Source organism: Aptenodytes patagonicus, chromosome 1 (genome assembly GCF_965638725.1).
Source record: "Aptenodytes patagonicus chromosome 1, bAptPat1.pri.cur, whole genome shotgun sequence".
NCBI lineage: Eukaryota > Metazoa > Chordata > Aves > Sphenisciformes > Spheniscidae > Aptenodytes > Aptenodytes patagonicus.
The window spans coordinates 85,754,718-85,773,992 of NC_134949.1; the positions used below are offsets into that span (position 1 = coordinate 85,754,718).

The following is a 19,275-nucleotide window of genomic DNA, read 5'->3' on the forward strand; positions in this document are numbered from 1 at the left end:
TTTCAACTATCCTGATTCCTCCATGTTTATTTCCAATGCTATCTAACTCAGCGTGAGGAAAAAAAAAAAAATAAATCAAAGATCACAACTATTTGTTACTAGTTCAGACTAAATTAGACATGAAGGACAGATCATATGAAACAAAATCAGATTTTGCAAGATTAAAGACTTAAACGAAATAGTGACTAATATTGCAAATTTCAGGCCCACACAGGAAACCCAGATGCCTAAACCAGCACACCAGCAACCTTTACCAAGTTAAAAGAATCTATCTTCTAAACACTTCCTCTGCAGAAAAAAATGAAGAGATCAGTTCCCAGATGTCATCCATCTGACTTAAGAAAAGCCAGCTGACCATGCACAAAGTAGTACTGTTTAAGAACAGATGTCCTTTTTATTCCTCACGTAGGCTGATCACTTGCTTTTACATTCCCAAAGGAAAAGCCAAGAAAGTCTTAGGAAAAGTTCACACTTTGTTTTATGCTTTAGGACACTCCAATTCCACTCACTCCAGCATCTTTAGTAGTTAAAAGTTCATGAAAGCAACTTTCCTTAAAACTGTTTTCCTTCACAGGACAGTATCAGAAAATATGGAGATTCCAAAAACCTACAATAAAGGAATTGGTGAGTTGCTGGCTCAGTGATCTCCAACTTCTGCTATTCTGGTAGCAAAGAATTTTAATGAAGATATTCTTGTATGTAATTTTAACAAAGGAAAGATCCAAATTTCCCTAGCACCAACAAACAGTTCTTGAACTGTGTTTCCCTGCAGGTAAGGTGTGTAGAAGGGCGAGAAAAAGAGTGCTCTATTCAGAAAGAGGAAACAAATAATGAATTATCTTTTGCCTCTTGTCCACTAAGTCTCATAGCATGCTTATTCCCTACAGGCTTCCTCCACCCCCATCCCACCCCGCACACCCCTGCTCACAAGCTTTAATTTGTCTAGTTTCAAATTCCCCAAGCCTGTTATATCACTGCGCTAGCAAACTTATACAAATGGTTTAAAATTACACGTTTTAACAGGACTCACTGTTAAGACTTTAGATGTGTGTCTGAAAACGTCATGCAGAGTTTTGTTAAATTACCTGCTATGTATTTCAAATGAATATAGGAATTGCCAAACTAGATTAGGCAACTAGCCATTTGATTTCATAACCTAGTATTTTTCTTACAGCAGTAAATACCAGATGCTTCAAAGAAACATACCCACAAAAAACCCCTAAAGCTGACACTATCAAGCATCCCAACTGTAAGAAAATTCCTCTGTTTTAAAGTACGCCTTGAAGCTACAACTAAATCAACATAAAGCCATTCCCTAAAAGAGCAACCCATTCTCCCCCGCCCTCATGTACTCAAGTTAGCAATTGTGTGACCACAAAATGGGTTGATGCAGCAAGCTATTCCAACAGAAAACTGTTAATTATTTGGGCGGAGTTAGTGTTCCATTGGATTAGCCAACTCAACTCACACAAATGCCAGATCCTGCAAACGAGCAGAGAATTTGGTCAACCTTTTTTTGAATTAGATTAGCTTAGCTACAACATAAAAGCAAGCCAAGAGAGACATGAAGTCCTTATACAAGGCAAGCAGCAACAGCAAGGCTGGAAAGGGACAAGAGGAACACGGCTGCCTCATTCCACAGTAGATCATACTAGACTGGTTTAGCTTCAAGAATTTAGCTCTTAAGAAACTTAGGCTACAGCCACACCATAGTTTGAGCCAGTTTAAATCAGAACAGCTGCAATATCACCCTCCACTTTTTTTCCATACATGCACTCCTGTCCATTCCTGTGCACCAATGTTGTGCATGTCTGATTCAGTAACCATTTCAGCAGGTTCAGCCCACCAAAGAAGCAGAAAAATATTCGTTGTTTTATGCAGCTGGACTTTTCCACTTATTTTAACTCAGGTTTTGCCTTGGAGATCTACAGAGTACTACTGCCAGTGTGCAAAGGACACAGGAATACATGGCTCAGGTAGGCAGGCATGTACTTAAATAAGGCGTAAACCATAGCTATTTTCAAAAACTATTTGTTGAACTTAAACTATTTCCAAAACAGTTTAAGCATAAATCAGTTTAAGAGTTCCCTTCTAAACTTAAAGAAAAAAGTTTAATTCTACATCTCTTAACTTGCATTTACAACCATTTTTGGACTCATGCTGTGTCGAGGATCTTGAGCCGCATGCAGGTTCATCACGTGGCCAGTAATACCGGGGCTGTGGGGGGTGCTTGGGATGCTGGGTCATCCCAACTTTCAGCTGCGGAATAAAAGGAACCAGCAGGGACTGCCAGGGCTACACTGTTGGCTTGCCTGGGAATCCAGCCACGCCTCCCATCCAGCCCTGCAGTACAGCAGAGCAATGCCCTGAGGAGTCGCTACTGCTGTGTCCACTGACTGAAACAACCCTACCTCTCCCTCTGGCCACGTCAGGTACATGACAAATCTTATCATTCTCTGACGTACAAAGATTTTGTAAGAGTCTCAGCATCGCAGAAGTTTTCCACATCTGTCTTTGGCTCTGGGCTTCAATGATATTTACATCAATGTGCTCTACTGTCAAGGTATACACCACGTAACTGGTGGAAGGGTCAATTTTCAATTTTGGTATGTATCCCAGTTCTGCTCAATTTTCCCAAGTTTAGAAGTGTCTTTTCCACTCTACCTTTGTGAGGTAAATCATTTCAAGCTTTTTAATGTCCTGTGCTAAATTTTTGGTCTCTGAAGTCTTCAGCCATGTTCCTAACAGTCAGCAAGTCCACGAAGAAGTATTACTGATTATATCATCTACAGAAATACCATATTTTTAAAGTTTTAAATAGCATCCTGTAATTTCCAACTTGACTTTGATTCTTGATTACTTAAGAAATTGCCTAGGTTTTAAAGGACAAAAAAACCCTCTAATCACAAGTGTAAGTATGTGAAAACCTAACTATTACTTCCTCCAATACCATGTATTACCGTCAGAGTTTGAGCCCTGTATTGCTAAGCTTTCAACACAAATAATGGTAGAACTGGAAGCAAAAGCAGGTTATTATCCACTGAAAATACATTCTCTTCACCAACTCCTCTATGTTGTACAAAATTTTACTCAACCTGGACCCCTCACACAACAGTAGATAACAGAAAGTGTACAGAATGCATTACCTCCTGGATTTTGTTCCAGGACACCTTTTCCTAGGCCAGCTGAGGAGTTTAACAAGGAAAATGGAACACAAAACTTTTGCTTGTGTCCTCCACCAGAAATCTGTATCAAAACACGTGGGCAAGCACTAGGAAAAAAAAAACCTGGAAAATTAAGAGGGAAGATTTTTCATCTCTCTCCAAGAGAAAGAATTATTTGATATAAGACAACTCCCACACCCTCCCCACCCCCAAAAAAGAAAAAAAAAGTCACAATTAGCCAGTCCAGATTATTTATAAGGAAATTTCTACCTGCAATCTTTCAGCATTTTTACCTCACCCCTTTTCACAAGGTCGGTTATTTACATAGTTTTGAATGAACACTTTATATGAAAATAATTTCCTTTTTTTGCATTCTCTTTCTAGTCATTTCCTTAATTTTTCCCATTCTTGTACTACACATTCTTCAGTATCAGTTTTCCAACTTGCATACTTCATCTTTTCTTCTTGCAATAGATGCAGCATTAGGAGACATTAAATGGAAGAGAGCAGAAAGGCCCACAATTCATGCTTGCCATATTTAATTCCCCCAAAACAGGCAGGAGACAGGAAAGAAGAAAACATCACCAAGAAATAAAAACAATACTGAAATGCTGAAAGACCAATTATGCATCTTGGAGGCTGCAGCTACAGTCCAGGATAGCTGCCTTCGCAGAACATGCTGTCCAAAGGACAGCACGCTCAGAGCAGTAAGATGTTCAGACTTTCTGACAAGAAGTTGCCTTGATTTGAAGACATCCTACAGAATTTCAAGTCTCTGATAAAAATCAGAGACACCTCAGAATAAAAGACAAAATATGTAAATAAAAGTTTAGTAATATCAGAATCAAAAATCCTGTTTTCCCATGCATTTGTTTTATGCTTGATTGATTCACGCTACAATAAGGTACAAATTCTGACCAAAGTACTTCCCCAGAGTCAGTTTTAAGATTTCCCTCCTAGATTCCCCAATAAGGAACAAGGTATTAGATCACATGGCAGCCTCTTCTTCAGGGCTGAGGGTACTTTTGTATTTTCTTCCCATACAGAATTATTCTAATGCAACTTTCAGAAATGTAATTCTTCCCTGGATCTCCAGCGACTTTTTTTTTGACTGATATATGGGGAAGAGAAATGGAAGAGGTAAAGGTACAAAACAACACTGCAGTCTCCTTCCTTTAGGAAATCCACATTAAAAAGTTGAAAAAAAAAGAATTACAATAATAAGTGTTACACAGCTTGACATTGGTGGTATTAATATTCTTCCTGTAACATAAGCTTACTATCTACAGAATCGTTTTACTTAACATTTCTAACACACCTTAACATCTTGCTTTTCCTTTTTAAACGCCACAGGAAAAAAAAAGCTAATAGGAAAACAGAATGGAAAACTTACAATTTAGTTTAAAACACTGTAAGTTGTAGTAATAGTTCAAATTATTCTGATGCACATACTTTGTTTTTCAGCCCCATTCTTTTTTGGCATATACATAACTACACATCCATACAGCAGAATGCTTTAGTTATGTCATATTATTACCTCTATCTCCATGACAATTTGTACTGTCCATTGAAAATTCCTTTTAGTTTATTTCAAATGTGTTTGCTATCTTGGAGTCAGAACACAAACGGAAGAAAAAAGTCCCCCTGAAACTCTTAAATGTGACCCATAAACTTCAAGTACCTATGCAAAAATGAAACTCTGTAATTTCTTCTTAATTCAGAGGTCCTATAGTCCTTATCCTGGAATCAACAAACTAAAGCAACCCTCCTCTCTATTCTACAGAGGGAAGGCAAAAGTAGTTCTAATGCGAATTAGAAAAGTTAACAATTATATTTGATTATCACAATAAATGCTAAAGAACATGATATCATGTACATCTACATGATTTAGATGATGTATGGTAGTCTGGCACACATCGAATTCATTATTAAAGAGTACAGATGCTCCATTTTACAATCTTTTTCCAAGTACCCTTTCAGCACATTCCCAGCCTTAGCTCATTCTCACCAAGATTTCCATCCTCGATGGTCAGCACCACTTCATCCATCACCAAGGCCCGGAAATCTAGCTCCTCTTCACAGCACTTGGCCTTCAGTGCTCTCAGGATCTCCTGCTGAGGGTAATCTTCTCTGATGCGACGGTCTGTTAAGAACCACAGCCTGGGAGCAACTGAACTGCACATCTTGGACTTGTCCTGCAACCTTCAAGGTTTCCTTTCAATGGAACTTCTAGATGGTGGAGAAGATGAGACTCTGTTAGAGTACATAGGCTCCTATCTTCATGTTCCCCACTGTACCAAGTCCTACTCCCTCTGCACAGGTCAGTCCTTTTCAATGGAGTGCAACTTCCAACCTCCAAGTGGGAAAATAATGTCTACGCCTAATCTGCAACAGAAGTAACAACAACAGAAACAAATCCATTTACATTCAATGGAATGTAAATGCTAAAAATCAGGTCTTGGTCCTGATCCTAGTTTCATCCACAAGAAGTACATGCTTGACATAACTACTGGTACTGGTAGTAGCATCCCCCTTTCTTGACAGTACGAAGAGGCATGCCAAGGACCAAAAACATTTTGAATGGCCACCTCTGAAGGCCAGAATTTCAACTTCACGATTGGGATAATTCCTTACAATTGGACGTAACTCAGCCCCTCTCCTAGGTACCGCTAAAACACCAGTGACAGACTTGATGTATCCCTTCCCACCATATATGGAAGACAACAAATTGTGCCAAATTCTTTATGTTAAAAAAGCAGAAGAAAGGAAGAAATCCATTAAAACATAATTTTCCACATAAGTACTTCAAGACTGATGTGCTCTTACAAATACTTCACATCTACTGTGAAATATATTTAGTATTATCCAGAACATATTAATGGAAAAAACAGTGGAACAAGGAGCATCAACAAGATGTTAAGAATACCGAACATTAATACACGTAAACTAAAGCAAAATCAAGGTTTGAATCTCAGTGCTAGCCCTTTCTTGCTCCAAATTTTTTTTTTAAATCACCTCTATACATAAACAGCACTAATGAACTCAGCACCAAAACCAGAAAAAAACAGTTCAAACTGAAGAATTTCAATGGTGCTAGAAGTGATAACAGCAAGGTACTGCTCCTTTTGCTTTGAATGCAGAGGACTTGGACTATTTTTCACTATATACTAAAATATTTTAAAAGCTGTAAAACAATTACAAGTATATTAATGGACTATCCATTTACACTCACGAAAAACAAGAAGCAGCATGGTGTAGGGAAAAAGAATTCTGGAGAAAAACAGAGCTGTTTTCTGTGACACATTTTAAACTTTCATATTAAAATAAAGAGGTAGAAATCATTGTTTTCACCAATATAGCTTACATGAGTTTCCAACAGAACTGAACTCTGGGATAGAAACAGGAGTTTTGCCTGGTAGTCCTAATGACAGGACCTGGTGTCAGCAGAAAATGTAAATGCAGAAAGACCATAGGTATATAACTGCTTCAATTTAATATTACAAAGAATTTCAGTTTCTGCAGCAGGTCTTGGGACAAAAGGATTGTTTTGATACAACCATAAGAACAAGCTGGTTGTTTTTTTTTTTTTTAATTAAAACCCAAGTTTTTTCTGCTAGTACAGCTTTTTTTTAACAAGAAGATAAAATTTTAAGTGGCCATTTTTATTCCTGGTACTGAGAACCATAATGACAACAAGCAAAGACTGTGACTTTTTTTCCATTGCTTTGCTAAATGAGGAGCAACAATAAAGCCAAGGGCTAAAGTTCTTCATACTAACAGATTGAAAGAAAGCAGAAGCTAGGGAAAGACAATCACAGATGCAGACTGGCCCTTGACAGCAGTCAAGATGCTCAAGGTAAAGCAGGAAAAGGAGTGTTTGCTTCCCACAGGAAAATGGGTATGGGAAGCTGTAAAGATTATCTTTTGATATCTCAAAGAACTCCTTTTTACTTCAAAGCAGCTGAAAGTGAAAAGGGCAAGATGAGGCTTGGGCTTGCAAAGGCTGACAACCGTCAGATCCTGCCCCACTTTTTGCTCTCTCAACAATGGATTTCTCTACATGGTAGTTTACAGAAAACGTCCTGGGACAACATCCTCAGCTAAGAATTGGGACAAGCTATATTTTTCAAAAATGGCACTGCTACGGCACAGTTCAGAAAGCTTCATGTCAATTTACCTTTATTTCTGCTATTCGCGTGAATGACTGGGGAGACCAAACAGCCCCACCTACCGCCTCTCTTTTGAAAAGCAGCTCTACCTAACAGGCTAGGCTATCTCAGTTTAAACAGCTATAGAACATTGAGCACATAAAAAAAGATACTACAGACTTTTTAGTAATTAAAAAAAATCAGAAGCCATTACAGATTTTCGGCCTGTTTGGGTTTTTTGGTTTGGTTTTATTTTCGGGGTTTCCCCCCCCCTCAGTAGTGGTTCTAACACTGGTGCGAAGAAACAAGTATTTTCTCTCTGGCAGCCTTCTCCCCATTTTTGCTTGCTACTAACCCTTGATTTCTTTGCCAACAGGGATCTGCTCCCATTTTTCTCAAATCTCTTTTCTACGTGGCCCCACCTCCACCCCCTTAAATCTGCAGAGACTGTGCCATCATCTCTCCCTGATTGCCATTTCAGTACTTTCTTTCTTAAATATCAGCAAAGGGTTGAAGAAGAAAGAAAAAAAAGGTGTATCCTTTTCTTTCCTCCATCTTTCTTCTGTTTTTGAAAGGAGCTACAGCATCATCAAGAGCCATCCAGCTATCTCAATTATCACATTAAACCAGCAGGCATATAAAAATGCCTTGGCTATGGGTATTCATCTCCCTCCTAATACTATGTCTCATTTCCTCTAAATCTTAAGTTTTATAAATGTATATACAAAGGCTCGCATCTCATCATGAGGCAGGCAGGTAACAACCTCAAGTCTGGAGGTAAAGAAACTCCCTTTAGATCAAGCTACAAGCCAGCGGCAGAGGCAGAAACTGGTAATCCTAACTATCATTTCCTTGACCTCCAACCCAGTACCACATTTTTTTTCCACCTGGAGAAACATCCTTTTCACACCAACATTCTGCTCCTAAAAACAGAATCTACTTATCAGTTTCAGCCTCTCCTTATAATCTCTATTTTGATTGTGTAAGAAGTCTCAATGGAACACAAAACCTGCAATTTACCCTATTAACCCAAACATCTTAACAATCCCTCCCACATTCTCAAGAAAATGGTCTGTAGGAGGAAAGCTTGCCTTGCAGTCAGATGCACAAGAGCATTAAACTCTCAAGCTGGATATGATTTCCAGAATTTTTCCCTGAAAACCAACCCCACCCATTTCAATCTAAAAGACACAGCCTCAGACAATGCTGGGTGTGCATGGAACACTTCCTAACCCATGAGAGCATCTATTGCAAAATAAGTATAGTATATATAAGGGGAAGAGCAGACTTTTAAACGTCTTCAAGATGACCAGTTGAAATGCAGTTTTCATTCAAAACTACTACAGTCAATGTAAGTACAATCTTCCAATAACTATTTAATAGATTTATGAAATGAAAAGGAAAAAATCATCATAAACTTAACTGCATAAAACAGACTGGGAGAGGTAGAAGGGTAGCATCAAAGTAAAAGCTCTATGATAAAAATCAAACTGCGTGTCACGCCAGCCAAGCAGACACTGCTGCATCTGCTTCAGAAAGACGCTGTGTGGAACAGATTCTTAGCAATTTATAGAGGGAACGGAACGCTCACCTCAACTTTGAGCTGTGGCATCCCTGTATTACTTAAGCTAGGCTTTATGCTGGCATTCACACAGTAGCTTCCTCCCCTCCCCATCACATGCAAACATATTTCCTCCTGCGTTCCTTGAATCTGTAATCCACCTTTAGCAGCTGTTCTAACAAAAGCATTCACTGTGCCACTTTTCTACTTTGCATCATATGCAAATATGTTTTATTGACATAACAGGGAATTCAGCCAATCAGATCAGCTGTCTAGAGAGATCTGGAAATCTTCTCTGAAGACCACTCTTTTTCCCTTGAAGGGGTCTTCTCTTCACAGAGAGCCTTAGAGACCTGCCTCCAGGAATGGAGGATTGGTCTCCATTGTCCATTTACTCCTCATCCTGTCTTCAACACCCAAAAGCAGGAGAAAAATGGACTAGTCTCTTTTTCTTTTTCATCATGATGTATTTTCCCCTAAGCTGAAACAAGAAACCAGTTATTAGGAGATACTAATTCATTTATGTATTATTGATAAATGTGTAACATAAAAGATATCTAGTACGCAAAAAGATCATTCCGTATCCTTTCTATTCAGAATGCAACTACTCAACGCCTTTGTAAATTAAAAAGACTAGGTTGTTTCTTCCCTATGGGAATAACGAATGGAATCCCAGATGCTTTGTAGCATTAGGAATCAATGTGATCTAGCTATCTCAACTGCACAACTTGTGATCTGATGTTGTAGCACACTCCCTATAGTGCAATCTGGGAAACAAGTTAGTGGAACAATTATTACCATCAGCCCCTCCCAGAATCGCCTCTTTTTTAGACCTCGGCTCAGACTCTCAACCTCAGTTACAGCACTATGCAGCTAACACAACTCCATGGATTTCAGCAGTTAATAGAGAGGTAAAACCTAATCTTAGTTTTAGCGTACCTCTAGGCACGTTTAATCCCTACAGCTCAGATAATGATAATAAAAATCTCATGGAAGTGAGAAGGAAAGAGCAAAGAGACTGACAGCCATGATTGCTATGGGAAATGGAGAACTAGGAAAAATATAGCTCGAAGCACTCACCTCACTACGAATAACACTGCACCTTCGCATTTATCATTAATGCACATCCCTTAATACTTGTTTGCAGAACAGTGTTATTCAAGTTGGAAAAGGTATTTTGCTCTCCTTTTTATCATAAATTAGCTAAGGCTTGAAACTGAGTACACACTTCCAGTAAACCAATTGTCTCTACCATTACAGCAGTTTCTAGAATGCTATTTTGGAGGCCACACCTCAAGACGCTGAAGACCTAAGGACAGTTGGCAGATACTCGTAAGTTATGTCCTTTAGGAGATACCTCAAGGCAGATCTGAATTATAAAGTCAATCTTAGTTAGCAGACCGGTTAAGCAGCTAACGAAGGGTCGTCCGGCATATGACCTGGCATATGATCCATCATACGTTGTCATGGAAGTCTCTGTCTCATCTTAATGAGAAGAGAGCAGTATTTGAAACATCCCAGAAATATGATTTTCTATGTCATAGGGAGAGCAGGTCTGAAAACAGTTCACAGCTGTTTCAAGTATAAAGCACAATTAATTTTTTTTCCACACAAAGATACCAGAATGTTTACCATCTAAGGAAAACCTGAAGGAAATATGTATGGATGATGAATATAACCCATGGTGACATGTACAGAGAGAAAAACTGACATCTTGAACCACTTGTTAAAATTGCTTTAGAAAAATAAATCCAAGATAAATCAACTCATTCCTGACACTGCTGCTTCATGGCGATGCTTAAGGACAACCTCAAGAAAAATTCCTCTCTTACCTACCAGAGACTAGTTTTCCTAAGACTGTCACATAACTGTTTGAGAATCTTTGGAAAGAACACATTTTTAAAAATTGAAGAATCTGAAAAATTATAATATTTATTTAAATGCATTTTATATAATATATTGAGCAGCTGCAGCGCAATCTGTCCAGTGCTGCTGCATTATCATCCACCCTCTACACATGCATCATAGAATTTAAAGTCACTGCAGGCAGGTGAACCCCAAGCACACCTCTTTGAAAGGGTATCATGGTATTCACCTCCTTTTCTCTGTGAGATTTGTAGACTGCAACAGCCAGAAGATATGGGAATATATTAATCGTTCCCATTCGTTCCCAGTACAACCCCCCACCCCCGCAGACGAGCAACCGCACTCCCTGCGATGGCTTTCATCTGCTTGTCCCCACCTTTGCACGGAGTAACGTTAAAGATGCTGGCAGCAATCCTTCCAGGCACAATTGCCTCTAAAAGGCAGACATACACACACACACACCCCGTCTTTCCTCCTCTATGTTCATGCTTGCAAGTAGGTGATAACATTCCTCATTCACACACCCCAGTCCCTGATCGCCAGTGAATAATCTATTCTCTTCCCTCCCCGCAACACTAGCCTGATACTGGTCAGCATCAGCTATCCTTCTACTTCGGTCTTCGTATTTTTTTTCCTACAACAGGCTCTCAGCTTTTTCACCCCCCTCCACTCTGCCTGTGCGTGCGTGCACGCCCGTGCAAATAAAACACCCATTTCCTCCCACATCAGCTGCTTTTCTGAAGAGAGGTTCTTCCACCTCTGCCCAGGTTCGCCTGCAATGTGGCACAATACCCCCTCTCCTCCCCGATCCCTGTGTATACAGCCAGTTTTCCCTCCTCCCTTCCCCCACCCCACTCTCTGTCTCTGTGCATGCTTCTCCCAGCGCCTGGAGTGGGGGAAGGGAAACATGCACTGTATGAATGAATGGGCTGAAGAGACTTACCAGAAATTTGGTGAGGAAGGAGTGGAAGACGAAAAAAGATAGCAAAGATGGGTGCTCCCTTCAGTGTGCCAAGTGCTGCTCCAGTTCTGGCTCCCTTAATGAGGTCACGTGTCTTGCTAGGTACCCCTTTTCCTGGATCCTCTACTAACCAAAAAGGGTGGCAAGAGAAGTCTTCTGGACGCCTCTCTGCACTGCACTCCAAAGGAGGGAAGGGTACTACTGAAGCTCCCAAAGCAAGCAAGGGATGATGATGATGATGATGATAACGTCCTCCTGGTCCTGTAACGGGCAATATCTAGAGGATGCCTCGGGGACCAAGATGGATTTCTGAGGGGGGAAAGGGGGAGTAAATGACTGCTAAAATAATTCCCGAATTGTACTCCCCTACAGGGGAGGAGGGATGGGAAGGAGGAAGAAGAGTACTGGTGAAGAGCTGTAGCTTTCTTAGTAAAATAGACTCAATCCTCGTGTCTCTAATTCCTCAGAACTAAACCCCTAAATGACTCTGAAGTCACCAACACCTGGGGAGAAAAAAAAAAGGAGAAACATCCCTATTAGACATAAACACACATAGAAAGGTATCTGATAAAGGTAAACTAAATCCTAATGGAGAAAAGGTACCATACAAGACAGTAAGCAAAGCCAAAAGAAAAAGATGGGATGAACACAATTAGGGCAAATGTGCAACTTTAAATAATTTACAGAAATATACTACCACAGAAACCCATTTTAAGGGAAAAAAAAAAAAAACAACACAAGGTTAAGCAGTTTGTTCCTTTACTGAAGAATGTGCATTCAAAGTAAAGATAAATCTGTATCTACACATGAACGTATACAGAAATTAAGTTTTAAAACCTACAAAAACTACTCCTATTTATTTGTGTGAGACTTTAAACCCCTCCCCCAGAATAACATTTAGAATTCAGATGAGGAGACTGAAGAAAAGTATGTTTCAGGTCAGAAGCATATATTCCTATGCATTAGACCCCACTCCGCCACAGAAAATAAACAGTCGTTTATAAACGGTGACCAAAAAAAAAAAAAACCGACCCAAAACAACACGTCTAGAGGATGCTTGGTTAAATGATGGAGTTAATTAAAGATTAACAGTCGCACACTTTGAAAACGGAGCCCCTGGTAGATCCTAGGTAGTTAAGTCACTCATGTGCAATTAGCTCTTTAAACATCAGAAAACAAAAGAGGAAAAGAAACCTAGTTGTAAAGATTTCGTTGTAAGACTCAACGACAGACACGCACACCCCTACATCACGTGAGAAACTGCCCCCAACAAGCGCAGATTTTCACATTCACGCGCACGGGAGCGGTTTTTCACCCCGTTTCAGCGGCTGCTTTGCACCCACGAACGTGTGTGAGCACGCAGGCGGCGTGCAAGCCCGAGCGCGTGCAAGGCGGGAGGCAAAGAAGCGACCTCCCCCGCCACGCACACGCAGCGCTACACCCGAGCGCGACCCGCCCGCGGAACGCGCCGGGCGAGGCGGGAGCACCGCGACCCGGCAGCCGCGGTGCGCAACACCCACCACCACCGCCACCACCACCACTCCCCCACCAACCCGCGCACAACGAGCGGCCGCCGCTTCCCCTGCCCGAAGCAGCCCCGGACGCCACCCACCTGGGCGCCCCGGCTGGCCGGCCCGCGCGGGCGCGGCGGGAAGGCGCCGGCAGCTCGGAGCGCTGCTGCCCCGCTCCGCGCGCAGGGATGCACAATCACCATGGGCGCAGCGCGGCGGCGGGGCGGGACAGCTGAGGGAACGGTCCCAACCCCCCCCCCCCCCGCCTCCCCCCCCGGGCACGGCGGACCCCACCCCCGGGCTCGCACCCGCTCAGCCCGACATCTCACCCGCCCCGAGGGCCGCCGAGCCCGAGCCTGAGGGGACCTGAGGGGACCCGCGGGAGTCCGCCGGCGCCCGCCCCCCTCCCCCTCCGGCACCGGGCCCAGGAAGGGAAGCCGCGGGGCGAAGAGGGCTCCGGGGAGACTCGCCCCTTCCTCCCCGCCGGCAGCGGTCGCTCGGCGGCGCGGTCCTAAACGGGAGCGGGCGACGCGACGCGACGCTCGGCCCCCCCCTTCCCCCTCCTCGGTGTCCCTCCTCCCCGCGGCTGGGGTGAGGAGGCCGGCTGTTCCCTGCACCGAGACCCCCGCCCCCCGCGCCAGCCACAGCGCGGGCGCGGGCGCCGCCGCCTCCTCCCGCGCTCGCTCCCGCCGCCTGACTGAAGCGGCGGCGACGCTAACGGCCGAGCGGGGCTGGCTCCCGCCGCCTGACTGAAGCGGCGGCGGCGCTAACGGCCGAGCGGGGCTGGCTCCCGCCGCCTGACTGAAGCGGCGGCGGCGCTAACGGCCGAGCGGGGCTGGCTCCCGCCGCCTGACTGAAGCGGCGGCGGCGCTAACGGCCGAGCGGGGCTGGCTCCCGCCGCCTGACTGAAGCGGCGGCGGCGCTAACGGCCGAGCGGGGCTGGCTCCCGCCGCCTGACTGAAGCGGCGGCGGCGCTAACGGCCGAGCGGGGCTGGCACCCGCCGGGGGAGGGGGCGCGAGGCGGGGCGCCCGGCTCCGGGGTGGGGCGGGCGCGGGGAAAGCGCGCGGGGGCGGCGGCGGCGCGCTCCCGCCTGACACCCCGCGCCGCGCCCGGGGGCGCGAAGGCGGCGGGGAAGGGGCGGCCGGGCCGGGCCAAACCGAACCGATCGGCTGCCCGTGCCCCGCCGGGCCCCCGGCGCCTCCGGGCTGGGCGACGGCACCACACGCACGCTGAGGCCGGCCCAGTCATACGGCCGAGGCATCCTGCCCGCTCCTGCCCTCCTCCATCTGCCCCAGCCAGAGGTTTGGTCAACCCCTCCGCCGTGGCAGGCCCCGGCCCGGGCCCGAGAGAAGGGACGGCTCAAGTCGCGGCAGCGCGGCCCTGGCGTGCCCGCCCGGCTTCTCCTGCAGACCAGCCGGGCACCGTGTGGCCGTGCCGGGCTGTGCAGGGGCATGCGCCCCACCTTCCACCCCTGGCTGCCCGCTCGTGGGTGTGGACACGGTCCCACTGCCACAGGTGGCCGGGTATAGCACTGCACAGGTAGCCAGCCGCCGTGCCGTCAGGTGGTACGGCGAAACATCTGATGCCTGTCGCGCTCGTCTCTGTTGCTGTTGGTACGTGGTGCACAAAGCCAAAACCTTTGTCCTTCGTGTGACAGATAAACATGTGACATGTCCCACACACCACCTGCCTCACTCCACCACATGTCTGACGTACCCAGTGTGCAGCCTGGGCTGCATCATCCCTCGCTGCTATCATTTCTCTAAAATAATAACTGTTGGCAACAAACGACCATGACACATCCCATGTATTAACCAACACACCTTGTTTATCAGTTTCTGTGGCACGCCTACTCAGTTTTCTCCGTACCACACCCTTTTTATTCACTATATCGTATTAGCTGGATATTTCATGTTGGCGGCACATTGCCCCCAAAACACATGCCGGGCACACTTTGGACACAAAACACCCAGTGCATCAGTGGTGCTTCCTCTTTCCCATCTCCTCCACTTCCATGAATGGTTGAACTGGCACTTGCAGCAGATGACTACTTGCTAAGCAGCGCGTGCTGAAAATCCCCCAGCTTCTGCCTTACGTCTGGTAATTGCCTTATTTGCTTCACCCGAGTGGTATAAACAAACTGCTGCCTGTACGAAACTGTCACGTATCTGACAGTCCCGGTACAACCAACCACCTAGTCCAACATGACGGTTAGCAAGATAGTCTCAAGAATTCCCAGACACGCGCTGGTATTGATTGGTTTGACGTCTGCTGTGTGCATAGCAAACCCACACTATGGCCCCAGAGGCACCGAGGAGCACATATATGAACTGCACATATATGAATCGTCATTCATGTGCGTGGCACGCTGAGCTCCGTTCCATCCATCGCCACAGGATCACAGGATAGTTGAGGTTGGGAGGCATCTCTGGAGACCGTCTAGTCCAGCCCCACTGCTCAAAGCAGGGTCAGACAGAGCAGGTTGCCCAGACTCATGTCCAGTCGGGTTTTGAGTATCTCCACAATCTCTCTGGGCAACCTGTTACAGTGTTTGACCACCCTCGCAGAAAAAAAAAAAAAGGTTTTCTCATGTTTAAATGGAATTTCTGTGTATTTCAGTTTGTGCCCATTGAATAGACAAGGCTGTTCACTGGGCATGACCGAGCAGTCTGCCTCCACCTCCTTCACTCCCCCTGACAGGTATTTATACACGTTGGTAAGATCTCCCTGAGCCTTCTCCACACTGAACAAACCCAGCTCTCTCAGCCTTTCCTCATATGAGAAGATGCTCCAAGTCCCTAATCATCTTCACAGCCCTTCGCTGGACTCATCCAGTATGTCCGTGCCTCACTCGTACTGGGGAGCCCAGAACTGGACACAGTATTCCAGGTGTGATCTCACCAGGCTTCACCACACGCACCAAACATATTCAACTTACTGCCCCAAGTCTGTCCGGTGTGAATTTCTCCTTCACCAACCTCCACAGCCTCTAGATACAGCACACACAGCCTGTGCCCCGGGGGAACAATGTGTGTGTTGCTCAACAATCTGTGTTACGCTCCCAACTTTGCAAAGACAGGACATACCCGCTTGGAGACATCTGATAATCCCAAACACCCATCCTATCACGAATGTAATCAGTTCAACCTGCTTTCTTCTGTCTCTTAAGCATGTGGCGGTTCCGTCCTAACCATCTTAATTCTCCCACCTGGACGACAGACACTTTACGTGCCCCTTGCCTCCCCAGTGTAGTTCATCTACACACAACACATCCAGAACCATTTCAGACAGGCTCTAAAACCTGCAGTTGCAGGATAGAGATGTGCCATCCAAACCTTTCATGCAGTACCCCCGCAATTTAACCAACACGATGGGACCGATTTCCACAGTAGTAACCTATATATTACAAGACAGAGTGCCCTAAAATCTGCTGCAACGTTTAGTCATTCATACTGCAGGATGAGGTACCACAGTGTCATATGCTCCACCTTTGGCATGCCTTCTGCAAAATTACAGCTGGTAAAATACTCATGATGCAAACGTCACTGAGCATTTCTAAGACTGACTTTACTGAAGGGTATGTATGTTTGTTCATTTGGTTCTGCAAACATCCGGGTCCTAACCCCCAAACCTCAGCTGTGATTCAGACACCTCTTCGGAAAACTCTTCGCCTCACGAGTGTGCTATAGAAAAGGCTACCTCACAGATGATGTCACCGGCCAAAATCCCCGTTTACCCAGACATCATCTGATGCTCTCCCGTCTGCTTAGGTTGCTGGCCAAGACTTCTGGCTTCTCAGTAGTCCGCGGCTGCAAGCCAGAGACCACTTCTGGATTCCAGGCTCCCATCCACGCGACTCTGTACAACAGTACAGGGAAAAATACACTATCGCTCACTTAAATGCCAACTGACAGTACAACTTGAGGGCAGGAGGCAATCATAGGCAAGTCCCGGCAGGGTAAATAAACAAACAAATAAATAACACCAAAATGCTGGACAGTACTTTTGTTACTTTGACAGTAACAAAACAGTACCTTCTTTGACAGAACTACTACATTCTACACCTTCTGGAATACAGTTCCCACATGCACCAAGTTCACACTTCTCCAAGTTGTAATTTCAGGTTGTGAGGTGCACGGGTTTGTTTACACAGGGAATTTACTAACAGAAAACTACTGTGGTAACACTGCTGAAGATGTGTGCAACCACTGCACATCACCCAGCACGCATGCATATTTCAGAGTATGAATTCTTCTGGATCCACGTATGCCATTTTTAAGATAGTATAAAGCAAAGGGGAAAGAAAATGTCCACGTTAGGGTTTATATAGCCATAACTACAGTGACATAATAATGGCAGATTTTTTTTCTTTCGTATTTCCGTAAGCAGCCAAGCTGTAAGGCAGGTGCCTCTACATCCCAACCACGGCTAGCAGTTTGTGGAAAGAAGAGAACCGCACAGCTGGGAAATTCTGTAATGCAGATTTTTGGCCACACAAATATGCGTTTGGTTATAAGACATCCGAGAGAAAGTCATTCTACAAGTACAAGACAGACACTGAGCATGGCGACGGTAAGACGTTTGATCTATGACTCAAAACCGTTCGGGGTATTTCAGCTGGGTCTCATGATTATCAGCAACAATTTATTCCACCAGTTACCATTTGCCTTCCTAGCGCTCTCGCATGCAGATTGCAGCCTTGTATCCCGTTTATTACTGTTCGTTGAGCTGCTGGAGTTGTGGTGTGCCGAACCTGGGCACAAACAAACTTTGAGTATTGAAGTGAGAGCAATGGTGGGAGTCAGCTGAAAGAGCGGGCTGGATAACCTGTGTCTCTGGAACAATTTCCCGTCACCTAGAAACTTAAGTCATTTTGGAGAGAGTCCCAAAAGCCTTTTGCTATTTCTTAGGAAGGTGGAGCAGGAGAAAGTCTCAATTTATTGCTCGGGACGTGCCCACTGCTGCAGAAGCTTTTGACTTCTTTTTAAAGAGTTGTCACTGCAGCCGAGGTGGATGTAGATGTTATACTTCCCTAGAATTAGGCAAGACTTCTTTCTTTTTTCTTTTTTCTGTTCTTTTTTGCCAGCGAAGGTGAGGTCTCTCCTGTCACCTATAAATCTATTCTCAGGACAAAATTCTCACTATTTGATAGTGCAAGGAGAACATTGGCTAGGGTCCTCAGTGTCAGTGGTCCAGAGTACCAAGTTTCACCCTTTAGGAAAGAAATATAATTGTAGTATCAGTGAAGAATGGACGCCTCTGAACACTAAACATTCCTGGCACCTTTCTTTTGAGATTTTTCCCATGCACTCTGAAATGCATAATGTAAGGACTGGTCCGAAGCCTTAATGTATGCAAAATCTGATTTCACGGTTGATTCCATGAAACATCTTTTGTCACCGAGTTCACTAAAAATGCAGACCAGCCGTTTAGTCCTGAAGCCAAAGTCTGCAGGCCATTATTCTGTCGTTCACATCAGAAAGTTTCACGTACTGTCTCCGGTTGGGTGTATGAGCCTGTGATGGGAAAATGGTGGAAAGTCCAGCCTGCAAATGTTGCTAGGCTTAATTCTTTATACCCATTTGCTTAAGCCTGTGCGCCCACTGCCTGTGTCTGCAGTAGCTAGTCCTTTGGTCGGCTAAGTCTCATAGCGATGTTTCTGCTTTCTACTTGGATGACTGAATAATAAATAAAAAATGTAAGGCAAGGTAAATGCCCTTGCTCACACATGAATGCTTGGGCTCACATATGAACACAGATGGTCCCACGGAGGGAAACAATTTCTGGATCGTGATTCAATGAAAAAACGGCCGTATCATTCTTGTTTCACACTGTGTAAAATGAGGACTATGCGAAACGCTGCAAAACCATCTTTAATTTCATGGAACCTCAGTTTCTCATGGGTTCTGACTGCTATACTAATCCCTGTTCTGAATAAACTACCGTAAGATACCAGAAAATGGAGAAATTGCTGCCAGCACAAAGGACCCCAGCTAAGGGGGTCTGCAGTTAGGTTCCAGCTTTCCCTGACTCAACCCCGGAGGTATTTCGACCCAGCGCCAT

General features: G+C 44.7%; 1 protein-coding gene across 2 annotated transcripts in view; it reads right to left on the reverse strand.

Annotated features, from left to right (window-relative positions):
* RIMKLB (ribosomal modification protein rimK like family member B) overlaps window positions 1-13,374 on the reverse strand; it is a 48,205-nt gene extending 34,831 nt beyond the window's left edge. For both annotated transcript variants that reach the window (XM_076345856.1, XM_076345850.1), the window contains exons 1-3: window positions 13,313-13,374; window positions 11,683-12,203; window positions 5,173-5,393 (exon numbers count right to left, since the gene is read on the reverse strand). In XM_076345856.1, coding sequence (XP_076201971.1) covers window positions 5,173-5,347 — 175 coding nt within the window. In that variant the 5' untranslated portion in view covers window positions 5,348-5,393; window positions 11,683-12,203; window positions 13,313-13,374. The remainder of the gene's footprint in view (window positions 1-5,172; window positions 5,394-11,682; window positions 12,204-13,312) is intronic.
* Between the last annotated feature and the right edge of the window lie 5,901 nt (window positions 13,375-19,275).